At 37.1% G+C, this 24,277-nt stretch overlaps 1 protein-coding gene across 1 annotated transcript in view; it reads right to left on the bottom strand.

Annotated features, from left to right (window-relative positions):
* LY75 (lymphocyte antigen 75) overlaps nt 1-24,277 on the bottom strand; it is a 44,046-nt gene that overhangs the window by 2,266 nt on the left and 17,503 nt on the right. Inside the window, exons 14-34 of the mRNA XM_053982613.1 lie at nt 22,541-22,622; nt 21,902-21,973; nt 20,367-20,490; nt 19,492-19,527; nt 19,052-19,227; nt 18,350-18,414; nt 17,435-17,511; nt 16,187-16,323; nt 15,074-15,179; nt 13,011-13,171; nt 12,492-12,621; nt 9,897-10,123; nt 8,004-8,172; nt 6,683-6,844; nt 5,665-5,787; nt 5,037-5,231; nt 4,456-4,676; nt 3,199-3,373; nt 2,527-2,694; nt 1,193-1,315; nt 574-741 (exon numbers count right to left, since the gene is read on the bottom strand). Of these exons, the coding sequence (XP_053838588.1) occupies nt 574-741; nt 1,193-1,315; nt 2,527-2,694; nt 3,199-3,373; nt 4,456-4,676; nt 5,037-5,231; nt 5,665-5,787; nt 6,683-6,844; nt 8,004-8,172; nt 9,897-10,123; nt 12,492-12,621; nt 13,011-13,171; nt 15,074-15,179; nt 16,187-16,323; nt 17,435-17,511; nt 18,350-18,414; nt 19,052-19,227; nt 19,492-19,527; nt 20,367-20,490; nt 21,902-21,973; nt 22,541-22,622 (2,897 nt within the window). The remainder of the gene's footprint in view (nt 1-573; nt 742-1,192; nt 1,316-2,526; nt 2,695-3,198; nt 3,374-4,455; nt 4,677-5,036; nt 5,232-5,664; nt 5,788-6,682; nt 6,845-8,003; nt 8,173-9,896; nt 10,124-12,491; nt 12,622-13,010; nt 13,172-15,073; nt 15,180-16,186; nt 16,324-17,434; nt 17,512-18,349; nt 18,415-19,051; nt 19,228-19,491; nt 19,528-20,366; nt 20,491-21,901; nt 21,974-22,540; nt 22,623-24,277) is intronic.

Genomic DNA, 24,277 nt, shown 5'->3' with positions numbered 1-24,277 from the left:
CACAAAGTTTCATCTATTCCTGCATTTCCACTTCAGTGAAAATATATACAAAATCAGAAAGATTCCACTGTTTCTCAGGAACTTGCTTAATGCTCAGTTAATTGCTTGCTTTCCTGTACAAAGCCAAGGATGAGGGAGTAAAGGCCTGAGTCTTTTTCTCAAGCTATGGGGTGACACTTCCAGAAGCCTCCCCAAGACTGAAAACACCATTTGCAGCACCTGTTTACAAGCAAAACTCTTTCTGATTCCACTTACACAAACTCACACATGACAGATACCCTGTGGTAAGAAGCAATAGCGACTACTCTGCATTTTCTGGACATTTCAGTTCTCTTCTTTACCCACTGAGTGGATAGTGAGAGCCAGGAGAAGTAATTTCCTAGATAATTTATCTCTGAATGCAATTTTATGGCTAAATAACAACAGAAGACTTGTGCTTAGGCAGAGGTACTTGATGGGTTCTTTTGTGAATTGCACTTCCATTATTTCAACACAGACTTTATCCAATAAATCAGAAATTCCTAAAAACAGTCTCTACAAAATCAAGTCTCTGCTAAAATAACACTTCCATACCTAAAGGAGCTTTACAAACCACTCTGCTTCGACTACGTGCACAGTCAACTTTGGACCACATGCCAGTTGTGGACAGGATAACACTGCATTTTTCATTGGCTTCTACAGTTTTATTCTCCCAGTTGACATAATTAACTGATGTGCCATCCAGCCAGTTCAGGGACTGTCCTATTGAAAAAAACATTACTTAGTCTAGATCACCAAAACATCCTGTAATGCTACACAATGTCATTCACAACCTATTGATTTCTTTTTAGCAATGTAAAGAAAAGGGCTGACTAGCCATCCCATATATTAAAAGCAGTAAATATGAACACAACTTTTAGCCACCCCTCTTCTCTAGACCTTTAACAGTTGATACTCTTGCATCAAACATTAGGCAGCAATAACAGAGGTGGGGAAAATTAATTTCTGGGACTCCTGATTACCCTAACTGCAACAGGAAGAGATTTAACTACAATGAAGTCCAAATGCTTTAAAATGTTAAATGACAGATTCCAGCCTCAAGTAGAAGTTACTGTAGACTACCAACACTACAGAACTGTTCTTATTTGAGGATTTATGCATTTATATTTACAATATGAAACATTTATGATCATTCATTTTTGCTACTTCTTACCCTTAAAGCTCTGATCCAGGCCAAGCCATACATTCTTGGTGATGAGATCATGCTCCTTTATGTGTGCACTCACAAATGCATTTTCTTCGGCATCCACTATAGTCAGAAGGGTTGCCGAAGGGTCTAAGGGGCAGAAGAAACCAATCAGAATTGCAACTTATGTGATTTTTCATGGTGCTGGTACACTGAGTTTTCTGTGGGAACAATTACTATGGGAAAGGATTTGCTGATCTGGGCTTGTAAAATTAGCTTAGAATAACCTTCAGAATAAAGACATGAACCTCCTATCCCCTAAAATACAGCATGTTTTATGAGATACTTCAGATGGCTTGTTATTCTAGCAGGTTATACACAATAAAATGGGAGTAAACTTACTGCAGCTGCAGACTACATACATGGAAGATATCAAGAGATATGTCTGTTAAGAATTACTAGTCTTGCCCAAGTAACAGGCTTTCAAAAATATAGTTGAACAAAAACTCAACATTTTGCTGAGACAAGTTAATTTCTAAATCAATCCTCCCACTGTGCCTCAGGTTCTTATGTACAGTAATTAAGGAATAAGAGAGAGGAAAGGGCATGCTCAAAGTGTACCCATCCTCTACAAGTATAAATATATAAATATAAATAAATAAATAAATATAAGCCAGATGCTTTCTCTTTCAACTACCAGAACAAATTTGACTCAACAGAAAACTGCATCCAGGACTGGGTTTTTTAGATCCTAAACAGTGAGTCCAGTATCACACCATAATATAATTCCATAAAAGAAAGTTACATCAGTCACTAACTTCTATGTTAGGGCGATTAAACCTTCTGTCCATGAAACTGCTTAACACTGTCTCTGCAATACAATTCCCCATGTAGCTCAGCAAAGAAGAGAGAAAATCCTTTAATTTGACGTAACATTAACTTTTTTACATGCTTTAATATCTATAACATACATGCCCTTTGAACCATTTGATAGGTTAGCAAGCTCCCTATTAGCAAGCAGCTATGGCAGGAATATAATAAGAAAGTCCTGCCAACACCACTAACTTTGCATGCAGATAAAATGGCTTTCCTCCAAACCTCTGAATCTTCTTCAACTGGCTACCTGCATTTTATCTGCTGATACCTGTGTGACAAACGATCTGTAGCATGTTGCAGGATTTCATTAAGAATTTTCATCAGGAGTTCAAAGATAAAGCTTGCTATTGCATTTCCTAAACTCAACATAAAAATGGCAAAACTAAAGTATAACCAGTGTAAGATTTTAGGTTGCTGGGTTTTATTTCTTCTTAAACAGCGTACTTGTATTACAAGTTGTAATGTGATAGAGAGTCTAAACCTACTCAGCTTCCGGCAGATTCTCTTAGCCTCTTCCACGTTATAGACAGAAAAATTGTAGAATGCCATGTCAAAAGCATAACAGTGATCCCTGTACTGTTCCCACTGCAGGGAGCCACTGCTCTGTGGGCATCCAGAGGCTCTGCTTGCTTGCTTTGGCTCTAATTTTCTCTCTGCAAAGACAAAGAAATTGATGTTATTTCTGCTGCAGCAGTTTGTGCACAGTCTCTGGAATAACAGGATGATAAGTACTAACAAGGGCTACTACTCCTACCAACAACCACTATTCAATTAGTTTTCATTCCTTCTTGTCTCATGGATGAATTTATTTAAAAATGAGCATAAGTCAAATCCCAAAGGGTTGGGAACAATTTTTTTATTGCTTTTTTGTTGGTTTTGACAATTATGGTATACATTTGATAAGTACTTTGATTTAGAAAAGATACATACATTTGATATTCCTATCACAGGTGATCAAGAAGTAACCGGATTTGATTTAGGTTTTCACCACTGGAATGGCGAGAATTTATCTCCCTGAAGTATTAAAAAGTGTTTTATCATTCCTTATAGAAAACTCTTCTTAAAAAGGGAATCACGTGCAGTATTTCAACCTTAATTTCTACTTCTAAATACAACATGTAAACACAACTACACAAAACCTTAAAAATAATACTTACTGTTTGGAGGGCTATAGCAAATGGCACCTTCAGCAACATTAGTACATTTTGTACGGTTCCAAAATCCTTTAGTATCCAAAAGAACACAGTTCTCAGTAGTATTTGAGTTTTCTAATTCCCAGGGGTAGTAGTCAAAGTCACTTCCATCTGACCATTCAAAATTAGCTTTACTTCCCTAATAAAAGAAAAAAAACCACAACTTCTAAACCACGTATGACTTTGCTTTAAATCTCATCCATTGTGAATTAAGTCACGTAGCAACATTTGTCCCTTGTAGAGTGATAAATTAAAGAGCAAGTGGTTTCATCTAAACTCACAGTAAATAAATGTACAACACAGTTTGTATTTTCTTAACATAGAAATTGTTATTATTTCGGGGAACTGAGAAAGTACAGCATTCTTCATACAACCTGCAATGTGCCTGTTTTATCCTATGGGGAACATTTTACCTGGTTCCACCCTGCTGTTTCATTTAAGCAATCTGCCTTCCCTGCTATGAACATTAGTGGATATGTTGCAAACTTCTAAACTGTTGAGATGGCTGCAGTGAGTAGAACTGGGCAGCTCAGGGATGGTTTGCAGTGCTACCTCCTACTTCAGATACATTCCTGGAAACCCATGACAATGAGGAGTCAGTTGTGAGGGACCCATTCCCAGGTATGCATAGAAATGACACACCTCTGCAGAGGACTATTCCTGCCAACTAACTACTCCTACCAGATATGGCAATTAGTGAGGGGAGCAGGGTCAGGGCCACAGGCTTTTGGCTCCACAGTAAAGCGGACAGAGGAGGAAGTAGATCTGCAGCTGCCTCCTGCTATTGTGCTTCCTGGGAGGATGGACACTTAACTCACTGAGAGCCTGTTCCTGAACTGCTCTGGAGAGCCAGTCCTGACCTCACCTACGCAGGTTCCACACAACCTTGTTTCTATTTGCTAATGAAATCTGATTCTACAGAGGGCCATAAAGTCTGAAGCTGTAGGGCTAGCACTGCAAATCATGCTTCCTTGTGCTGCAAGGAATGATGAGAGAACACTGTATTATTTTAAACTGTCAGGAAGAACTGTATTAGGAAGAAATATCTTAGTGTGCCTACATTCACCAAAAATTAATATTAACATGTTACACAGGGTTGAAAGGATACTAGATGGAAAAGAGATTCTAAGGAACTGGAAAAAACATCAGAAAATATTTGGAATCTTGTCCAAAACATTATTTACAGATCTGTTACTTATGTCCCCAACAGTATATACTTACATCATGAATTGACAACCCAAGCCACAGAGGATAACCATCCTGTTTGACAATATCTTCTAGAAATAACTGTTCTGATTCACTGTGTACACTTGCTAAATCACTGTTATTTTGTTGGCACAATCTCAATGCCTCATACCACGTTAATTTTTTCTGAAGTATCCTGTAAGTTCTGTTTCCATGTGGAATAGTGTCGGGCAATGGAGGCTTGTGCTGTTGGTGTCCTATTTCAAAGAATAAGATGGTAAGTTGTGTGCATTTCTTTCATGTTACTAGGAAAAATACAGAAAGCATTAAAATCCATCTATCTCAGTGTAACTCAAGCATTAAAGTGCTCAGTACAAGCCACTTCTATCAAGTTAAGTTTACTTTTGCTACTTGGAACACTGAGCTCAGCAGTTGCTGGATGAGCACAGCAAACACATTTCTCCTGATCAGAGTATTACAGTAGTGATGCAGACTGACCAGATGACTCCAGATGCTCATGACAGTTGTGCCATGTGTTTCACTAGGAGCAAAACCAAAGCCTTATTCAGCAGGAACCATGATTTATGACCCTCATCCAACAATTCAATACTACTCACCCCTTTCGATTTTACAGGCGAGAATACTGTACATGTTGTAGTGATTAGCATGCCAACTTTGAGAATAATTATAAATATCCCAAAACCCATCAAGATTTACACCAGCAAAAAAACTGTTCTTCTTTATGATAGGTCTTCCCAGCCTCCAGTTATTGTAAGTCAGATGAGTTTCATCATACCACTTGAGAACTTTATCTGTGGAAAACATTGCATATTTATTAAACCACTGGCATTATGTCTACAAATACCATTTAACTTTGAATATATTAATGATATTAACAGATGTTCACTTTGGAAAAAATGCTGGGATACTGCAAGTTATTCTAAATCAGTTCCATATTCAATGCTAAATATGTTAGCATTACTCATCCTGGCCACTTTAAGACCTGCTTTCCAGGGAAATCAAATTTAGACTAAACAGAACATACTGGATTGACTATCGCTCAAACAGAGAGCATGTCAGGATATTTTATTCTAGAAGATAAGCACAAATATAAATAATTATTACAGGTTTGCACTCACTTTGACTTTAGTTATAAACTGAAACATGCAAGAAACATGCACTTAATGCTGCAAGTTTTGTCTCCGATCCAGTTAATAAGAAAAAAACCAAACCCTTAAATCTTACCACTGTCATCATAAATCACACCCAGCCAGACCCACAGAGCCAGACCGCTGAAGGAATGAAGCTGCTCAGTAATGAAGTTATTCTCCTCTTCATCCCGAACATTCAGGACAAATGCTTCGGGGTCTGTTGAAAATTTTTTTACATTACTTTCTTACAAATTCACCTTTAAGTTAAAAAATAAAGTTTTTTTTCTATTAATGTTAACAATTATTACAGATAGGTCAACCTCTGTAAAGGCCAGATCTTTACAACATAACTAATTGAACAGTGCAAAACCAATTTTCAAATGTATTATCTATGGTTCTATCCCTGGTTTTGTGGATAAGTGAAAAATTTCAGCTCCAGAGATGTTTGTGGGCCCTACTGTCACTTCAAGTTGTATGTAGTGAAAATTCTCCACATAGAACATAAAAATACCAGCAAACTTTCGTGCTTGAACTGCCCTAGCAGAGAAACAGTATTAAGAAAAAGACTGAATTGAAATTAATTCACAAAAAAATTAAAATAATTTTTGGAAAGACGAATGTCTGAAGGTTTAATACCAAGAGGAAAGCTTAATTCAGGATGGACAGAAAATGTCCACGTGCTTTTCAGTCTGTTTACTTTGTTCACTTAAGTGTTCCACATGGAAAAGCTGGAGGCAGCAGGAAACCACAAAGTAAATGTAACTGTAAAGCCAGAATGCTGCCAAGGGTATAACAATTACCCAAACAATTTAAAATTGGCATATTTAGAACAAAGCCCCTGACCAAACACAAAAACCCGTAATTTTTCAGAGATCTCAGAGCTCAGGAGTTCCAAGCCACCTCTTTCTTCAACTCTCCTATCCATGCTCTGGCACTTTTTATCAGGGTAAGCAAGGGAAAACAGCATCAGGCAGTGCTGCATTACTGCTACACAGCCTTTCTCAACATTCACTCTGCTGCCTGTCGTTGTAAGACAGTGACTCAGATCTAACACTCATCTCCTCCAAGCTGATCTAAATCCATAAATACCTGCAGTATGACAAAGTACTTACTCATGTTCCTGCATAAATGATGAGCTTCTTGAGGCTTCAGTTCTCTCCATCTATTTTTTGTTATCATAAAAGTGTAACAGTTATTTCTAAATGATATCCAGGGTGTATTTTTAATCTTATGTGGGCATTTCACTTGTGTAACTTGTTCTTTTTCAGTCTTCTCTAAAAAAAGACAAGACAACATCAGGACATGAATTACTAATAACACCACCTGACCTGGCACCCCACAAACCACTTTCAGGTACCACTTAAAAACACTGAAAGACAAATTAAGCTGTCATCCTTTAAATGTGTTATTTTCAGTTTCCCCATGATGGTGATTTTTTTAAAGTAACAAGCCAACAGTAAGCTCTACTAAAGAATACAGATACTTGCAAGTTTTCACAGTTATTTTAAATAGGTTTAAATATAAAATCCCTACATAAAAGTGTTAAGTGTAGGCCAATAACCAAAAGCTCTTATTGACTCTAGTGCATGGCAGATCACTGTAACAAATCAGCTGCTTCACAGCTAGCAACACATCTTAGTTCTAAGGCTTTATCTAATATTTGAGGAGTGAGGAGGACTCTTCCTACAGTTCCCTGGCTTGTAAGCACAAAATAGTTTATGATGTCATAACACCACACTACTGTGACTCAGGATGTACAATGGCTTGTGCCTCCTCACAGAACAAAACCAAAATAAATAATTATGATCTCATAGAGAAGAAGTCTGTGCTGATCTCTCAGAAAAATCTTTTTCTGAAGGATACACAACTAGCACAGCTCTTTCCTGGAAATAAAAAAAACCACATCCTATTATATCCCTGTCTTGTTATAATTAGTAGGTATTTAAAAGGGTTTTGTGAACTTCAGATGATGTTAATTTTCAATTCAGTGTCTACCTTCTACCCTTCTTCTCCATATAGCCATGTACCTTCTCTCTGTACAAGACTTCCATGTCTGAACAGATTTCAGGAGGTCCCAGTATTAAGATGTAAACAGTACAGAGATATTTTAATCTTCTCCCACAGGCAAGTGGGAGAGATTAGTATGGAACAGTCTTAGAGAAGCAGCGCAAAGACAGAATCAGTTGGCAATAAGGCTACTGACCCAATGCATCCATGCTGAATTTATTTCTAAGGTACAATTAGATTAGGACCAACAGTTGCATGCCCCCATCTTTAAAGCTAGTTTTTTTTTTAATGGCATAGAAATCAGACTGTCGGAGAAAATGTAAGTTTTAAAAAGTTGTAATTTTGAAGTTACAAGCTGGAATCATTGAATTTATTTTGTAATAAAATAAAAGTCAACTTTTACAAAAATTATGGTAGCATACATACTTTCTGATGCATAGCAAATAGCTCCTCGATTTTCCGAGGAACAGTCAGAAGTTCTCCAAAAGCCATCAGTATCCAAAACCACACATTCTTCATTTGTTTCTTCATCATCTTCAGACCAGCGACTAAAACTCACATGTTTCCCATCCAGCCAGCCATAATGCTTTCCACCCTAGCATTATTTAAGCAAAAGGGATGAGCTTACACAGTAAAAAAAAATAAGGTGCAGAAAATGGTATGATAATATATTTACACTGGCTAGACATTTTCAGTATCTCTGATGAGAACTGTAAGTGTTCCACTGCCCTCATGAGCTGATTTCCTGCTCACAATATAAGAAGCTTTGTTATTTTAAGTTCTGCAGTTGCAAAAATACAAATTAGCTGAACTGCAAATTATCCAAAGGTGATCTTTCACTACTGTACTTAGGGAGGAAGGCCTAGCAATGGGATGTCCAAACTGCATCATTTGCATCTGCAAAGCAATGGTGGATATAATCTCCTGGTCTTGGAAAACTGGTAATAACTGAGAAGAAAGTCCAGTCTCAGTTACTCCATATTGAGTTGAAAGTAATTATCAAATACTTAATTTATTTAATGTATCATACTTGTTCCTGCCCTGGAGGATGCAAGAAGAAAAAACCCACGTACAAGTAGCATGCTAGCCTTTAAAAATCTAACATTTTAAAGTCTTTGGGAAATCCCCCTACTGTTGTGTAATTTATCTTGTATCCTTGTGTCTGATTGCAGCACTGGAGTAACAAGTTCTGTTGACCAGTTGCATTATAATTTCCTTTCACGTGACATTCTAATTGTGGCCAAATAATGAAGTGCTGTAATAGTGAATAGCCAGTGCATGCCTGAGCTATATGCCCCAAAATGAATCATTTGATCATCACTTACAGATTAAAAAAAATCTAAAGAGATGGGAAAATAGGTTGTCTGGTTTCCCCATTTTCACTAAGATTACATGGTTGTTTCCTTTAAAAATTTAAAAATATTCTCCATGAAGTATACACTCAAATTTCTGTTTTGCCCTATTTGCTAAAGTATTCAGTAGCTCAGAACTGACAATAGAAGAATATAACACCACAGTGCTGAGTGAACACCACCATACTTTGTAGGTAAGGCACTTCTAAAAAATTCTAACTTTTTTCTTGCAATTATCTCCAGATGTATGTGCATAACAAAAAAAGATAAACCCTGCCAGCAAGCCCAAGCCACCCCAGTAACAACTGAGACACCTCTCAATCCACAATAAAGATTTTCAAGAGGTCCTCCAGCTAATGAAGATAAAAAGCAGCACTCCCTGCATTATTTTAATTTTTTTTGACCAAAGAAAGCCATAGGGAGAAAGAAAAACCCACTAACCTGTCTTAGAGATGCCTCCCTCCAACTCAAAACATGGGTGCAAATAACATGAAGTAACAACAGAATCTAAGTTAAACTTCAGAAGTGTATCTCCACAAGTATTCAATGATTCATTTTGAATTTTATTTGCCACTTCTAGCTTTGCCCTTCCAAAACAGATTTTTGGGTCATCTTTCTAGAGTGGTACTGCGGTGATGATATTAAATGGCAACACTCGTTACTCATTTGTTAACAAAAGAGATGACTCAGTAACCTATGTTGCTGCCACCCTACAATATATCCCTTCATTATCAGTTTTTAAAAATAATTTTATTATCATCAATTCATCCAGTAGAGTACAGGAATATGTAACTTGGAGAACTGAAGGTTTAAAACATTTATCTTGAGACACTCCAGATGGTTATCACTTAATTAAAACAATTAGTCCAGAAAGTGATTTGTCACTGCATTTCTTTAACTCAGGTTTTGCCTCACACAACTGTAAAAATTACCTTAAGCCACAGACTGAGGAAAAAACAAAACTTACATCTCTGCTGAAGAGTCCAGTCCAGAGTGGGTAATTATGAAGAGCAGCCTGAACAGCAAGAAAGGCCTGCTGGAACTGATCTGTGATGCTAACCAGCTGCATCTTGTTACTTATGCATGCAGCCATTGCATCATTCCAGGACAAATTCTTCAGAATTAACATGTATTGAACATTTTGATAGCTCAATGTTTCATTAATGACTTGCTCTGTCTGGTTATCAGCAGTTCCTATACATAAGAAAGAAATCCAGTATTTAGGTAGTTATATACTGTAATACATTTTAAACTCCCAATGTCTCTGCAACAATCAGAAAAACCTGTTGGTCTACATTGGGGAAAAAAAAAATCTTAGATAGTAGGTTATGCTGATAATTATAATTAGAAGCAAACATCATTGATATATTAGATAGAAAAATACATATTTAAAAAATAATTATTATTTTCAGCCAATGTATTATTAAATATCTTTTTCTCAGCTTAGGTGCACATATTTTTATATGTTATTTTTAATTAATTGCTAAACAATTTATTGAATTAAAAACATATTCTATAATTATACACAAATGCAAGAGAGCAAGTGCTCTCTGCTGCAATATAGCAACAGCTAAACTTGACTCATTTATCTCCGTGGAACCTGTGGATTTATGCTTATGCAAACCTGTCTGCAGATCTTGGTACAGCACAGTTCCAGAACTCCTTACTGCCATCCATGAACACAGTGAGAACTGTTTTCGCCTCCACTTAACTAACTGCAGAAAATCCAGCTTGCATAGGGAGGGATGTAATTCACTATTTGTGCTCTGAGCACAGAGTGTTATCACAGTTACCATCACCACACCTGAAGGCACAGCTCAGTGATGCATGGCTATTGCAGTTAAAAGAAGAGGTAAATACTCCTGTGGGTGTTAGGGTTAGGCATACAAATGGTAACCCCAAAAGCTTTATGCACAACCAAAAATAAACTCATTCTACAGAAGGCAGAACCCTCTCGATATTTAAAATACTTGAAGTAGAAAAAGGCCTGCAAGGGGTGAGGGGAGGCATCATTCTATAAATACCAGTATATAAATGGCTGATTGATTGGCTGACAGGGCCGTTTTCCAAAACACAAGATGACAGAAGCACAATATTAATTTGATATTTACAGCTTTCAATAGATCAGAAAACTGACAAGGCTCAAACAGATTGTTTCACGTGGTTTCTGTCTGCTGCCAAATGCTTTCACTTAGTAAACAGCTACAAAAGAGAACCATGGAACCCAGGGTGCTATCACACATCATGGGTACCAAATTGCAAACAAGGCAGTAAGTAAAATGTTCACTTCAGAAAAAATAATTGCTGATGGTTACCATCTCAAGAAATTCTGCAAATCACAATCATGCTAAGATTTCCAATGAATGTGAACCATCTTTTTCCTGGTGATAAAGCCCTAGACAGCTTGAACTCTCTCACAACTGTCTCTACAACCTGCTGAGATCCCTCCCAACCCAAACTATGCTTAGATCCCTAACACAGTAGAAGACCAGACCATAGCAGGACACATTCTCTGTCAGTTCAAAAACCTTTCTCAGTACACCTACTATAGCTGTGGCAAAGAAACGTTGAGTAGTCACTCCAGACTAATAAAAGATTGATATAAATAGATACATTATCAACCTTCAATTCATAGAAGTCTCCTTTTCACATTTTTATGACATCTCTTCCATCCAATTTCTAATCTTCACACTTAGAATTTCTGGAGTATTTGGCACTGAGTACAGAAGATGTATGTTAAATGGAGATGGTGGTGGAGGTGGAAATCTCTGCCTATTTGAGAATGAAGAAGGTGGGTATAGTCTTGGGCGTTTTGTACACCTAGGTTTCTTTGTGTTTGATTTTTTTTTTTTTAGAAGATAGCATGTTCATCACTTAAAAGGATTATTTATATAAAGGAACCTACTCAGAAGTGGGTATGCTGAACATTAGCCCATAGCAGTAATTAAATGTACATAATAACTATATATGTTTGATCTTATTCCAGTAATTGGTATTGGCCAACCCACACGGGTACATTTGAATATTATTTTTAGTTCATATTAAAAAATCCCACTCACACCAACTTTCAAGTTTGCTCTGGGGAGAGACCAACTTCAGCATTAAAAATCTATGATACTTTACATTCTCATAGAACTAAAAGAGGATGTATTTAAGGAGGATATAAATATTGTGAGATTCCTTCCTAGGCCTTCTCACTTCCACACTTCTGAAAAGGAAAAAGGAGTCACTTGTTCCACACCCCTCAGTGTACATGACCTCTATACACACAGAACATTAAGACCTGTCTGTTGAAGTACGATTTCACTGAAACCGCACAAAGTCTCTCAGGAAAACAGATTCTCCCTGAACTGGCTATGAAAAACAAGAGGAAAAATTCTGAATGGCTGACAAAACAAGCCCCAGATCCTCCTGTACACTCTGCTTTTCTAAAACTTACCTTCTCAGTCTCTACAAGAATCTTGCTCGTCAAGTGAAATCATTTACATGCATTAAAGTCTCCTGGCACCTGCACCTTAAGTTAAAACTCTGGCTGCAATTTATTTTGACTCTTCAGACTTACCTACAGACCGCTGGCATATACCCAAGAAGTGCCTGTCAGCACAAGCAGTGAAATTCCATGTTCCAACATATTGTGATTTGGGATCATTGAGGATTACACCGCACTGATTATTAAATTCTTCATCAAAAAGCTGAGAAACAGAAATATCCTTATCAGACTCAAATAAGGTACAAACATACTTGTGTAGAGGTGAAGTAACATGAGTCTAGGAGAACCCCAGCTGTCTGAACTTGTTTAAAAAGTTTCAAAGGAGTGGTGCAATACAGCTTATACAGCTTACCTGTTTTACAGACACTACCAGATGCCTGGACTCAGAAAGTTTTCCTAAGCTAAATACACTTCAGAAGTAGCTGTCCAAGTAAAAGTAAACAGAACTCTAGTACTGTCAGCCACCCTGTTGGCCAATTAAAATAACTAATTGGGGAATTTGGTGTGTTACATTGGGTTTTTTTTTTTTTTGACACAACATTCCAAATTTCATTACTCAATAGGCAAGAGAAGTCAAAAGTCAGAACTTACATCCAGTGGAATTTTCCTTAATCTCCCTGTCAGGAGTGGGTGAAAGTTACTATACAACAGTCTACTCTCATCTATCCATTTGTTTTCCCTTGTACTGAACAGGAACTGTAAACCAATCCAAATATCTTTTGGCAGGCCAGGAAGCAAGGATGTTATATAATCTGTTGGACAGAAGAGTAAATGTACATGTTGTGGTTAGGAAAACAACAGTAAATCTCTGAAAGAATACTTCTTATAAGGAAGACAATGCAATCCCTGTTTGTGTTAATTTAATTTTTCCAGCCGTTCATGATTGATGAATGCTTATCATCCCTTCCTTCCATCTGGTAACACCTTTCATACTGATTTTATCTGAAAGGAGCAGGCTATTGATATTTGTCCTTCAAATTCTGAGCTAAGGAGAATGTAGGTGATTTAACCTGTTCCTTTGCCCACTAATTTGGAGTCTTTTATTCACACACAAATTTAAGCAGCTGCTTTTCCACAAGCTTGCAATATCTTCACTTGTCTTGCTGCCCTTTCTGAATTGATGGAGGAAGTCTTATCTCCCATCTTTCTCTTTTACATACCATAAAGCAGAATGTTTTTTGGATTCTGAAAGAGTTTGTCCACCCCACCATCAGAGACAGCAAGTCAGGTCAAAGGAAGTCAGATTTAGCTGAAAAAAATTCAGCCAGGTAAACCTTAAATCATATCCTTCTTAGTAAGCATTCTGGCAATAAACAATGGGCTTTGGTAACCCCCCAGGCATCAAAGGCATTCACTAAATTGACTAGTTTAGGAAGACAAATCGAAGCTATGTAATTAGCTACTGCTGACATGTTTCAGCTATTGGTTACATGCCAGACTAGCCACAGCCTATTTTCTGAACCAGACAAAGCCACTGTAGATTTGCAGGTCAGGACTAGCCCCTAGTATCACCGGGAGGAGCAGAGGCAGCCCACAGAAAGAAGTACATTTTAAGAGGACTCTTGTCTCCTTTCCATATAGGTGGTCTCCACTACACAAAGAAAAACAAACAAGACACAATAACAAACACTTTCAAATGCACCAAATCACACGAGGGATCCTGTTAGGTTACATTTCAGAATGGCTGTGCTCTCCCAACCTTAAATGCATACAAAAACACACAGGCCTGAGACATGTATATTCCTGTACATAACCCTATTCCTCCCCAATAACAGCAGTGAAAAGAAAATTACCATTAAGCTGCTGCCTGCAGGTACACTATTGACTTCTCTAGTCTATTTACCATATTTTGTTTGGCAAGAGGTTATTTGCTTATAAAGAAAACATGCACTGTGGGCACTGCAGAATTCAACTGAGCTACTTCAGATACACCCTCAGAGAACTCTTAATCATCCACAAGAACATAGCTGCAAATTCAGCCATATCATTCAGTGGTTTATTGCTGAACATTACTTGCAGCCAATGTGAACCATTTCTCCCTCACTGCATTTCTCTCATTGACCTTAGTTGAACTGGAAGTTCTGTCTTCCAGTCTTCCTGCTTTCCATCCTCCCATCAGTGTCCTGAAGAGCTCAAAGGGGGTCACTTTGGACACATTGCCACATTAAGCTGCTCAGCACATGCAGAAACAAAGGGTCCTGTGCTCCAGCTGGCATTGTATTTGCCACCTCATTCCCACATGCACAGCTGAGCTTCTCTTGGAAGCAGCTTCTACGGTGGTTTTTCACAGAGCAAAGTCTACAGTCTCAGTTATGTTTCAGCTTGCAAAGCCAAACAATTCTTCATTCACTGATGACCCTTTCATGCTCAACTCTCAGTGCAAGGTTTTCTAACTTTTTTCTTTTTGTAACAGGTTAAGATCATATAGAGAAGCTGCTCTTCAAACTAGTTCAAATGTCTGCTAACTGCATTTCCATGTTATGTTTCCAGTGATGCAAACAACAGACAACACATTTTTAATCAGTCCTGGATTTTTAGAATGCTCCTAGTATGCCTGTGGATAACCAAGTTATTAAAGCTCAAGTTCTTAATCAGAACTATTCTGAATATAGAAGAGAAGCTGCATACTGAAGTGCTCCACTTCACCATCATACCTTGGTCAGCTTGATCTGAGATAGATGGAAGAGAGCCTCCAAAAGTTACACACTTTTCATTAGCTGCATTAAATGTTAAATGTTCGGGTTTCATCTTTAGAAAACACTGCAAAATAAATATAATGAAAATTATTTTCACCATACCATTCTGCCTAAGACATAAATCAATACGTAAAGGTTCTTAAACCAACCCTAAAAACTCACTTCTCATTTCCTGCAATAAAATATAACTATTTTTTTTCAGAAAACAAGGGACCTGATACTAGCTGCAAACGTTTATTTGGTTCAGCAGAGTAGCTAAATATAAAATGATCTCCCTGACTAATGCCTCACTCATATTCAGTAATTCCTATTTGCTACCTCAGAATCATGTACTGTTTTAGGAATGAGAACTCACACATGAACTCTGCAGCCAGATAGTGCTGGTCAGGAACTTGTAATAAGCTACCTTTGGGGAAAAACTACCTGGGAACTCCAAGGTCTATTCTGTAATGATGTGAAGTAACTTTGCAAACCTTGGCACAACGTAATGTGCAGATTTGATGCACACGTACAGAATAATGGTGGAGCAAACAACAGGAATGACTCTCATTAAGATTTTAGATGACTGCCTTAAATGTAGGACTGAAATAATTAATAATACTATGGATTCTGACTTGTTGGTTAATCATAAAAGCTGCTCACTAATTCTTAGGTAAGTCTAGTCTTTAAGGCAACTCAGGAAATAGTGTCTGCCACCTTGCTGCCTATGATTACTCCAGAAGTAAGCTTCTGCCACAGAACCCTCATCCTCTCCCTTTCTAATCCTTCTCTTCATTCAAAGTAGAAGCCCAAGACTAGACAATACAACCAATGTTCTTGGACCTAAATGTGTGGCGATGGGGAAGCAAAACAACCTGAAAATAAATGCTTTGAATTTAAGAAACCATCAATCCTGAACAAGGGACAAAAAGGGGAGGAGATTATTTGAATCACTACACTTAGTTTTCAAAAGTCCATTTCTAGTCTATTCCTCAACAGAGGGGCTACCTCCTCCTTTCTTTTAGAAAGGCATTCCATCTTGCTGGACTGTGAAGATTTGGCAAGGACGATGAATCTGTGTTATCTCTGTACCTTATTCCGGAACTGATGCCAGCCTTTAGGGCAACCTCCTCTGACTGGGCGGTAACTGGGATCATGTTTCTCTAGTAAGGAGGCATTATTTTTTTCACAGATGAAGGGCAGTTTCACATTACAGTTAACTGGGTAGTCTGCAGAAAAAGAAGTTTTAAAAAACAGTTATGGCAATGCCTATCACACTCCATTTGCTTTCCATACTTTATGACATGACAAAGACCAATCTGAAGGGAAACCCTTTTTGGTGCAACCACAGTGAACTACTATGCAATTGAAAGCATTAAAAATAGCAGTACAGCAGAAGGTAAACATAAATAATTTATAACAGACAGTAGTACAGTATTCCTAAAGATCCAGAGTCTCACTCTTACTTCCAGTATTAACACTTCATACAGGCAGAGAGAACTTGAAAACAGGATATTATTAAAAAAAGATTTTGTATATGAGGACTAACCTTGTATTCTGGCAAAGAGGGTACACCTAATTGTCAAAAAAAGCCAAAAGAAATCCTTCAACATCTACATGGAGAGCATCTGACCTGCACTGCTTTACATGACTCCTGCAGTCATAAATGGACTGACTTCCTAGTCTAGAGCAATTTTTGGCTAAGAGAGATGAAAAGAGTTCAGCAGCAAACAACTGAATAATGGGGGAAACATGCTTTAAATGGAAATGGTAGAAGACAGGAGGAGCTTCTTGTTCTCTGGAGGTTACACCTTTTCCTCAACATAAGTGTTGAAAAAAGGAAGCAATACACTTCAAGTACCACCAGGCAGCTTTTTCATTACTTCGTCTATCTCTTACAACATGACTCCAATAGTTAATGGAATTTGAGTCTCCAGATATGTACACAGCTGCAAATACAGAGTCAACCTCTCTAACTACAGCTCTCAGACAAACCCAGACCTCAGAATATGTAGCAAAACACAAAAAGGCAGCCATCAAAACCAGATTTCACCTAATTAATTTCTGTTTCAAAAAGAGTGACAAGCTATCATAAAAAAATTATCATTTGAATTCAGGTTTGACTCTGGCCATTAAGAAATATTACCATGGCTTCTACCATGAGGAAGTAACAAATGATTCAACAGTCAATCAGATTATCACGAAGAAGCCATTCACTCCTAATTTGGTATCAATCTGCATTTAATAGAAGAGTTTGGGTAGAAGAGTAATTACTACTTTTTTTTCTTTGCAAATAAACACAACAATAGCAGAGAGGGTGAAAAATAAAAACAACCTTACCTCTATACCAGTTCTTTCTGGAAATATACCAGCAATCTCTCAGTAATCTATCATGGAAGCGTGGAAATAACTGTAAACTGGATATAAATATTTCAGAATTAATCTCCAATCCAATGTGACCTTCACAAAGAAGCTCTGATAGCAACCATGTCAGTTCAAACAAAAATTTGGGCTATTAACTGTTTCTAGATGTCCTACACAAACTAGGATAGAAATAAATATGTGGTAGGTTCAGCAGTTATGTACCATGCCCAAATTAACTGTGTTGAGATGTGCAGAATGAGGTTATTTATTACCATGCTGCAATCACAGCACATTGCCAGGACAAGTGAAGGGAATAGGAAATAGCTCTGGTTTTCTTTTCACAATAGCGCATTGCTGTGGTATTTTGGAAAGTGAAGGACCTTCCTTGTAAGAAGCCAGTGAATCTTCTCTGCAGCCAAGAAGGGAATGATGCAAGATTTGCTGTGAGTCATCCCAGCTCTACAAGGCTATACTAAAAGTCCGCCAACACTTTGGCATTACCTAACTAGAAGAGTGATGTCTTAAACATGTCCTATTCCCTGTTCTTGGGTATTCCTCAATCCTCAAAGTCAATAGACTGGGCACTTTTTTTTGGTCAGTTCTCCAAATGATAACAGAACATAGAAGTTGGCCCAAAACCCCAATAAAAGCATTTCAAAGATCAAGGGAATACATTAGCTACTAGGATCACACATTTCAAGGATTCACAGAAGAAAACTAAGATGCCTAAGGCCAACAGCCCAAAATCTAGAGGCTTTGATAACACACACAAGAAATGGATTGCTAACTCTGTTACAATAAAATTACTATGAATTAACTACTCTAGTTAACAATTCTTAAAAAGCACAAAATAAAGCTTACAATAAAACATCTCATAATTATTCTACATACGGTGAATGATAGCTGTAGCCATAATCAATAAACTTCAGCCACCACTTCTGTTCGCTGTTTGATAACTGTGGAAGTAAAGAACAAAACCCAGTATTTTACAACCCACATAGAAAAAGCTCTTGACTCTACCAAACATAGAATAACGTGACAAAATTAGTCACAGAGGTAGAGAAACTTAACATGTTTTTCTCCAATGCCTTACAAGAATGTACTTTCATGCCATGAACAACACAAACCCCTTCCATAAAGCCTATCAGACCATCTGGCATTTCTAATTAAATCCTCTCACCAGGTGAAAAACTATATGTTGTCTGGTGCACAAAATTAAGAACTAGCACAATTGTTAATTAAACATCTGCAGACAATGGCGGTCCTGCTATGACACTTTTTCACCATTCAGAGAGTTTTGCGTTTTTTTTAAATGTTGTTAAACCTACTTTTAAATTTAAAAATTCATTTACCAGACTGCCATTAAAATAATTAAAATAATTATAATTAAATAATAATAATAACAATAATAAATAATAATAATTTAAGTAATTATTTTATCCAATCTTTTCTTTTTAAGTACAATTGAAAACCATTTGAGGCCAACAGGAAAAAGAAAGAAATTAGGACTAATATTTTCTTATATTGGAAAACTTGGCAAGTAAATTTCCCTGCAAGGGAAAGTAACTGTGAAAACAGATTACACCCCCTTACCTTTTCTATTTGAGATAGTATTGTCCTGAGTTTTGGGTAGGAGTCTAGAGAGGCTAAATCACTATCATTTTTTTGACAGTAGAAAATCGCTTCCTGGTAGCTCAGGTTTTTATCTGGTACAAACCACAGCTCTGCTCCATCAACAACAAGCGGGGCTCCATGAATTCCAATTTCATCTACACAGAAGAAATACCACGAGTAAGAAATTAATTCTGAAAAACAAATCTTTTCTTTCTCTGAATGTATTAAGAAATCTCAATTTGACACTGGAAGAGTCAATGCTCTGCATTTTGAACTCTCTCAAAATCAAATTCTATCCATCATAACCTTTTCTCGTATCAAACAGCTATTGCAGTAGTAATGTAACAAAACTAATAAAAGCTGTTGAGTATAAACAACCCTACACATATAGCGGAAAAATACAAAAAAAGTCAAATTACCTGGTATATACCACTCTGGTGTCTTTGGAGTGCTACCTGTCCAGAGGAGAAAAGGAAAAGTCACTGAATTCATTTTCTAACAGGACTGTGGCCAGCAATAATAGAAGTGATGGTTAGTACTCATACTTCTCAGTATTCATGATGAAAAAAAAAAAAAAAAGAGGAGAATGAAATCATACACAGGTTTAATAGTTTAAAATTAGCTGATATAAAATTAATGGGAGTACTGCATACCTCCATCTTACGTATCTGTGGTTCTTTCATCTCTCAAGCATCAAAGTAGTATTTCTACCAGAATCTCACCCCAACAAGAAAGTTTCATCCCAATAAACCTTTTAATCAACAACTCAAATGTAAAAGTCTACTGGATTACATTTCATACTGCATGAAAAAGCCTGGATCTGTGCAGATATGCCATGCTATTCTTTTGTATTCCCACTCCTCTGTTTCACTACAATGAGGAGCTAGTACACCAGTTTTACCAGAAGAAGGCTAGTTCACCTAAGGTTGAAGCAAACTGTACACTCAAAATACTTCTGGTTATTTAGTTAAAAATATCACTAAGAAAGATTAAGTCAAATCCACAAATGCTGCAACTCAGTGGCTTATATCACCACACAAGAAAGCACTTCTTACTTCATGGGACTAGAAAGAATACAAGAGCAGTGATACTGCGTCCTCTTCAGGGTCAGTTTCTGATCTAAATGTACATCTGTTTGTATGTGACATCAGTGAGACATTTTATGTACTGTCCTCTTAGCAGTTCAGAGAAGAAACAATAAAATACTGTTTGCAAAGTTTCTATTATAGGGCAATAATTACAACTCATTGTATTAAACTCTTTATACAAACAGATGGATGTAACTGCAGTTTACCTTTTGTTATCTGACAGACCCATTCAAGCTTAGCTTCACAATCAAAAGGCCTGAAGTAAAATTCAAGGTCTCTGCCTTCATGGAAATAAAATCTCCAAAACGATCTCCGTGAAAACTGTGAGGTCTGCATACAAATAGAAACAGAGAACGGAGTTAGGACAGCATAGGCCTTTGAAACGGAAAATTAAATTATAATAAAAAGGTCCTTTGGCAAAGTCAGTGTATTTTACAGTGTTGTTAGTCACACAATTTATTTTGCAAATAAAAGAGCAGATACAGCTATAACTTTAGCTAACATGGAGAATTATAGTCGATGTTGTGAAGCAATTACATAAAGGGCTTAAGGTCAGTCTACATACAAACATCTTAGAAGTTTTTTCTAGAAATAATGTTTCTTAGGGATTTTTAGTGCCCAGTTTCTCATCGATGCTTATTATTAAATTATCTATTGCAGCTTGTTCCCCTGAAATGAATCTCATTTCTGCTGAAAAGAAGAAACCATCTGAAATGGCACAGAAACAATCATTCTTATTTAAAATTATTTCTTACAATCAAGTTCTGAACTGACTTCACTCTTCCTGGTCTCTCCAGTAGGAGAATTTTTTATCGTTTACTGAAATAACATGTCTATAACTAGTAGGCAGGAGAGGAAAGTTACTACAATTACAGCATTCCCTTCAAAATGCTCTCCTGGGTCTAAAATTTTAGGAGCTCAATGCTGACCAGGCTGTCAGTCTGGGGTCATGAACACAGGAGAAGCAAATGAGGGAAACGGCTGAACAGAAGGAAAGGGATGCAATTATCCTTTCCCCCAGTAAATCCTAAGAGCAGAGGTGGTTCTATTTAGGTTAAAAGGGATGGTAGGTACTGCAAAAAGTCAGATGATACTTCAGAAAAATGAAAGGCTATTTTAAAACTCATACCATCAAGACTAAATTAAGTATTGAAGAGCTTAATCAGGAATCAAGCTGAGGTCTGACATTTGAAATTAGAAACCAACAGAGAACATACAGTCTATTTCACAAGTAAACAAGGAAATACACACAATAAACACAAACACATGCTCTCTCCTGGCTACTGTATTTCCCTTCTTCAGGTTTCAAATTTTTTCTTAATCTGCAGTTAAGAAAAGCTAATACAGATTTTTAAAAGTTACTGTTAGGGCTCTCTGTGCTTTTTTGTTTTAAATTTCATGACACGTCCTTAAGAATTATACGTAATATATCAAGAGATCCATAGTATAGCACTATGCAATACAGAATAGCATTGTTACTAAAATATTTTGCAGTTAAAAAAGGTTCAAAAGAAGTCCTATGAAAGGTTATCATTAGCATAGCACTTACCTCATAAAAAATACTTAATTAAGGGAACATTTGTAATAGGTGTAGATTGATAAAAGGAACACTTTTAGACTGATAAAAGGAACACAGCTTTTTCACTATGCTAAGAAAACATCTAAACCTAAATTCAGTTTACAACTGGAAAAAGTATTTTTCCAAGTTAAAGCACACATTATTAAAAACCTTGAAACTAACCTTTAATGCAGCACAGTCTCTTGTATCATACTCATCTTCCAGATAGTCGAGTGGCATAACAACACTGGTTACCTACAGGATGAGTGACAGGGTGAAAGAATCAGCATCTGACACTCAGCTGTGGCAATCCCAAGAGATAACCATCCAAACCTGGGGTCCCATTATGTTTATTACTATTAAAATATGTGTTGAATAGCAGTTACTCCTTCAGTTCTGAGTCTCCATATCTGTTTTTAGGGGGGAGGAGGAAGAACTCACAATTTCAGAGAAATAAAACAATTACAGTGAGGAAAGTATTTTTGGTAAAGTCTGACAAGGAAATGTGCTGATAAACCCCCCCTTCTTTTGTGGCATGAAGACACCTTGTCCTCTCTACCAGCTCTTGGATGTTTACTACTACTTTTCTGTGAAATTATTTCAATATAATGGAGATGGAAATCAGGTTAGCCTTGTAAAAGATATGTTTTTAATTGGAAATCTGCTTGGATGGCAGCTCTTAAGTGCATAATCTTCTTCTGAATTATTAATCTGTTGAAAGACCCGACAAATTTTAATTAAAATATTTACTGATTTACTTTCAATTCAGTCCTAGTTGAAACAAGTCAGTACATGACACTTCCTGATTAAAAGTTAACTTACTGGTTTGTTATCACTCCATTGCCAAGTTCCCAAAGAATCAGGACTCCTCTTATTCATTCCAATCCAGACCCATCTGTCGTTACTGTAAATAAACAAGATACAATCTTATGCCAAGCATGTGGTTCAGCTCATTTAATAGGAAGACTGACCTATGGCATGGCATTATTTAGGACCAAACAGCAAAACCAAGGTTTTACTACTGCAAGTTGTAGTACTTCAAAGAGAAAATAGACACTAGGGCTAGGACCTCTTCTGCACAGAAGAAAACTAACTAAACCAGGGAATTCCTCTGTGGGCTGCATCACCACTTCATCAGTTGTCATTTGATACAATGGTCTCTTTTCTACACTTTTCTTCCAGAGTCACACACAGAGTGTTTATATAGTTTGGTTCCCTTTCTCTTGTCCACCTTGGGCTATCTCCCAAATACCATCAGCTCAAATACACTCTTCCTCAAACCACACAAAGGCTTGTACTCAAAGAGCTGGCATATTTCCCTTAACTTTGTAAGAGGTACAAACACACTAACCATGGGCACCCATTTCAATCATGCACCCTCATAACACCACTGGCCTCAATGGTTGCATGAACAAGTGGCAGGAGAAATTTTAGTCCAGTCAGAACTGGGTTTTTTCTTAAATTTTACTTCCTCATTTTTCAAAAGCAGCAGACACTTAAATATAAAATTTCCGTTATGTTCTAAGATACAAAATCACCTGAAAAAACGAGGTTTACAATGTTTACTCAAATCTGCAGTAAGAACCTTTACAATACTCTTTTGCTTATGAATCAAAAGATGCTGTAACAAAGTTAAAGGTGCTAATCCAACTGCAAGATTAGTTTTGTACTGCAAATTCTCAAAGATTCAATTTTGTGCAGGGTTCATAAACGGAACTTTATGATAACTCACTCCAATCCACTACCCTGCCCCAATAAAGTCAATAGACACTTCTCTGAATGACAGTGTCAGCTGGAAGCAGCAGAGGGGAGCAAGACCGTGAGTTTCTTATGAAATCACAGACTACATGAAACCCTACTGCAGAAGAGCTGTGGAAAAGGCACTCTCATCAAGGTGGTCTGACAGCAACAATAAAGCATTGATGCCACATTACAGGGCTCCTGTAGAACTGTATCAGCAGCACTATCTCATCAGGGTGCACCAAATACAGAGAAAGAACACAGGACATTTGACGAAATTAAGAGCTTAGGTTATTAACAGGAATTAAAGATTTTCTTGTATAATCTTCCTGAAGACAGGGAAAGGATACAATTATTCTTTATAATATTTTAGGAGACTAAATCTGCAAGAAGAGAAGTGATTTGAACAAAAAGAACATCACGTCTGAGGGAACCACAACTCAAAAATAATTTAACTCAAAACTGGACAGAGACATTTGACGAGCAGAGGTCAGAGTTCATAAAAGGCTCCCCAGAAAGTAGCACTGACAAATTCTGATTTGAAGCCAGAACTTGGAAAATTTATGGAAATTACTTTATTATCTGGAGGGATGGACTCAGAATCAGGCTTTGCCACTAGCTTTCCACATGTATCTCCACAAAGATTCTGAACAGTCTGAAAATACTGATGGTGCAGCACCAAGAAACAGCTTAACCCAGGGTTTGTGAGTTAAGTACGTGAAATCTAAGAAGGGCAACAGTACTTGGTAGTTTCCTTTAGGAAGTATCAGCCATCATCAAATATATATTTTTTTTGTTCTTTGTTCTCAACTCCAGTAA

The sequence above is a fragment of the Vidua macroura genome, chromosome 7 (genome assembly GCF_024509145.1).
Source record: "Vidua macroura isolate BioBank_ID:100142 chromosome 7, ASM2450914v1, whole genome shotgun sequence".
Taxonomy (NCBI): domain Eukaryota; kingdom Metazoa; phylum Chordata; class Aves; order Passeriformes; family Viduidae; genus Vidua; species Vidua macroura.
The sequence above is the reverse complement of the archived record's forward strand: the minus strand, read 5'-3'. Positions and strand labels throughout refer to the sequence as shown.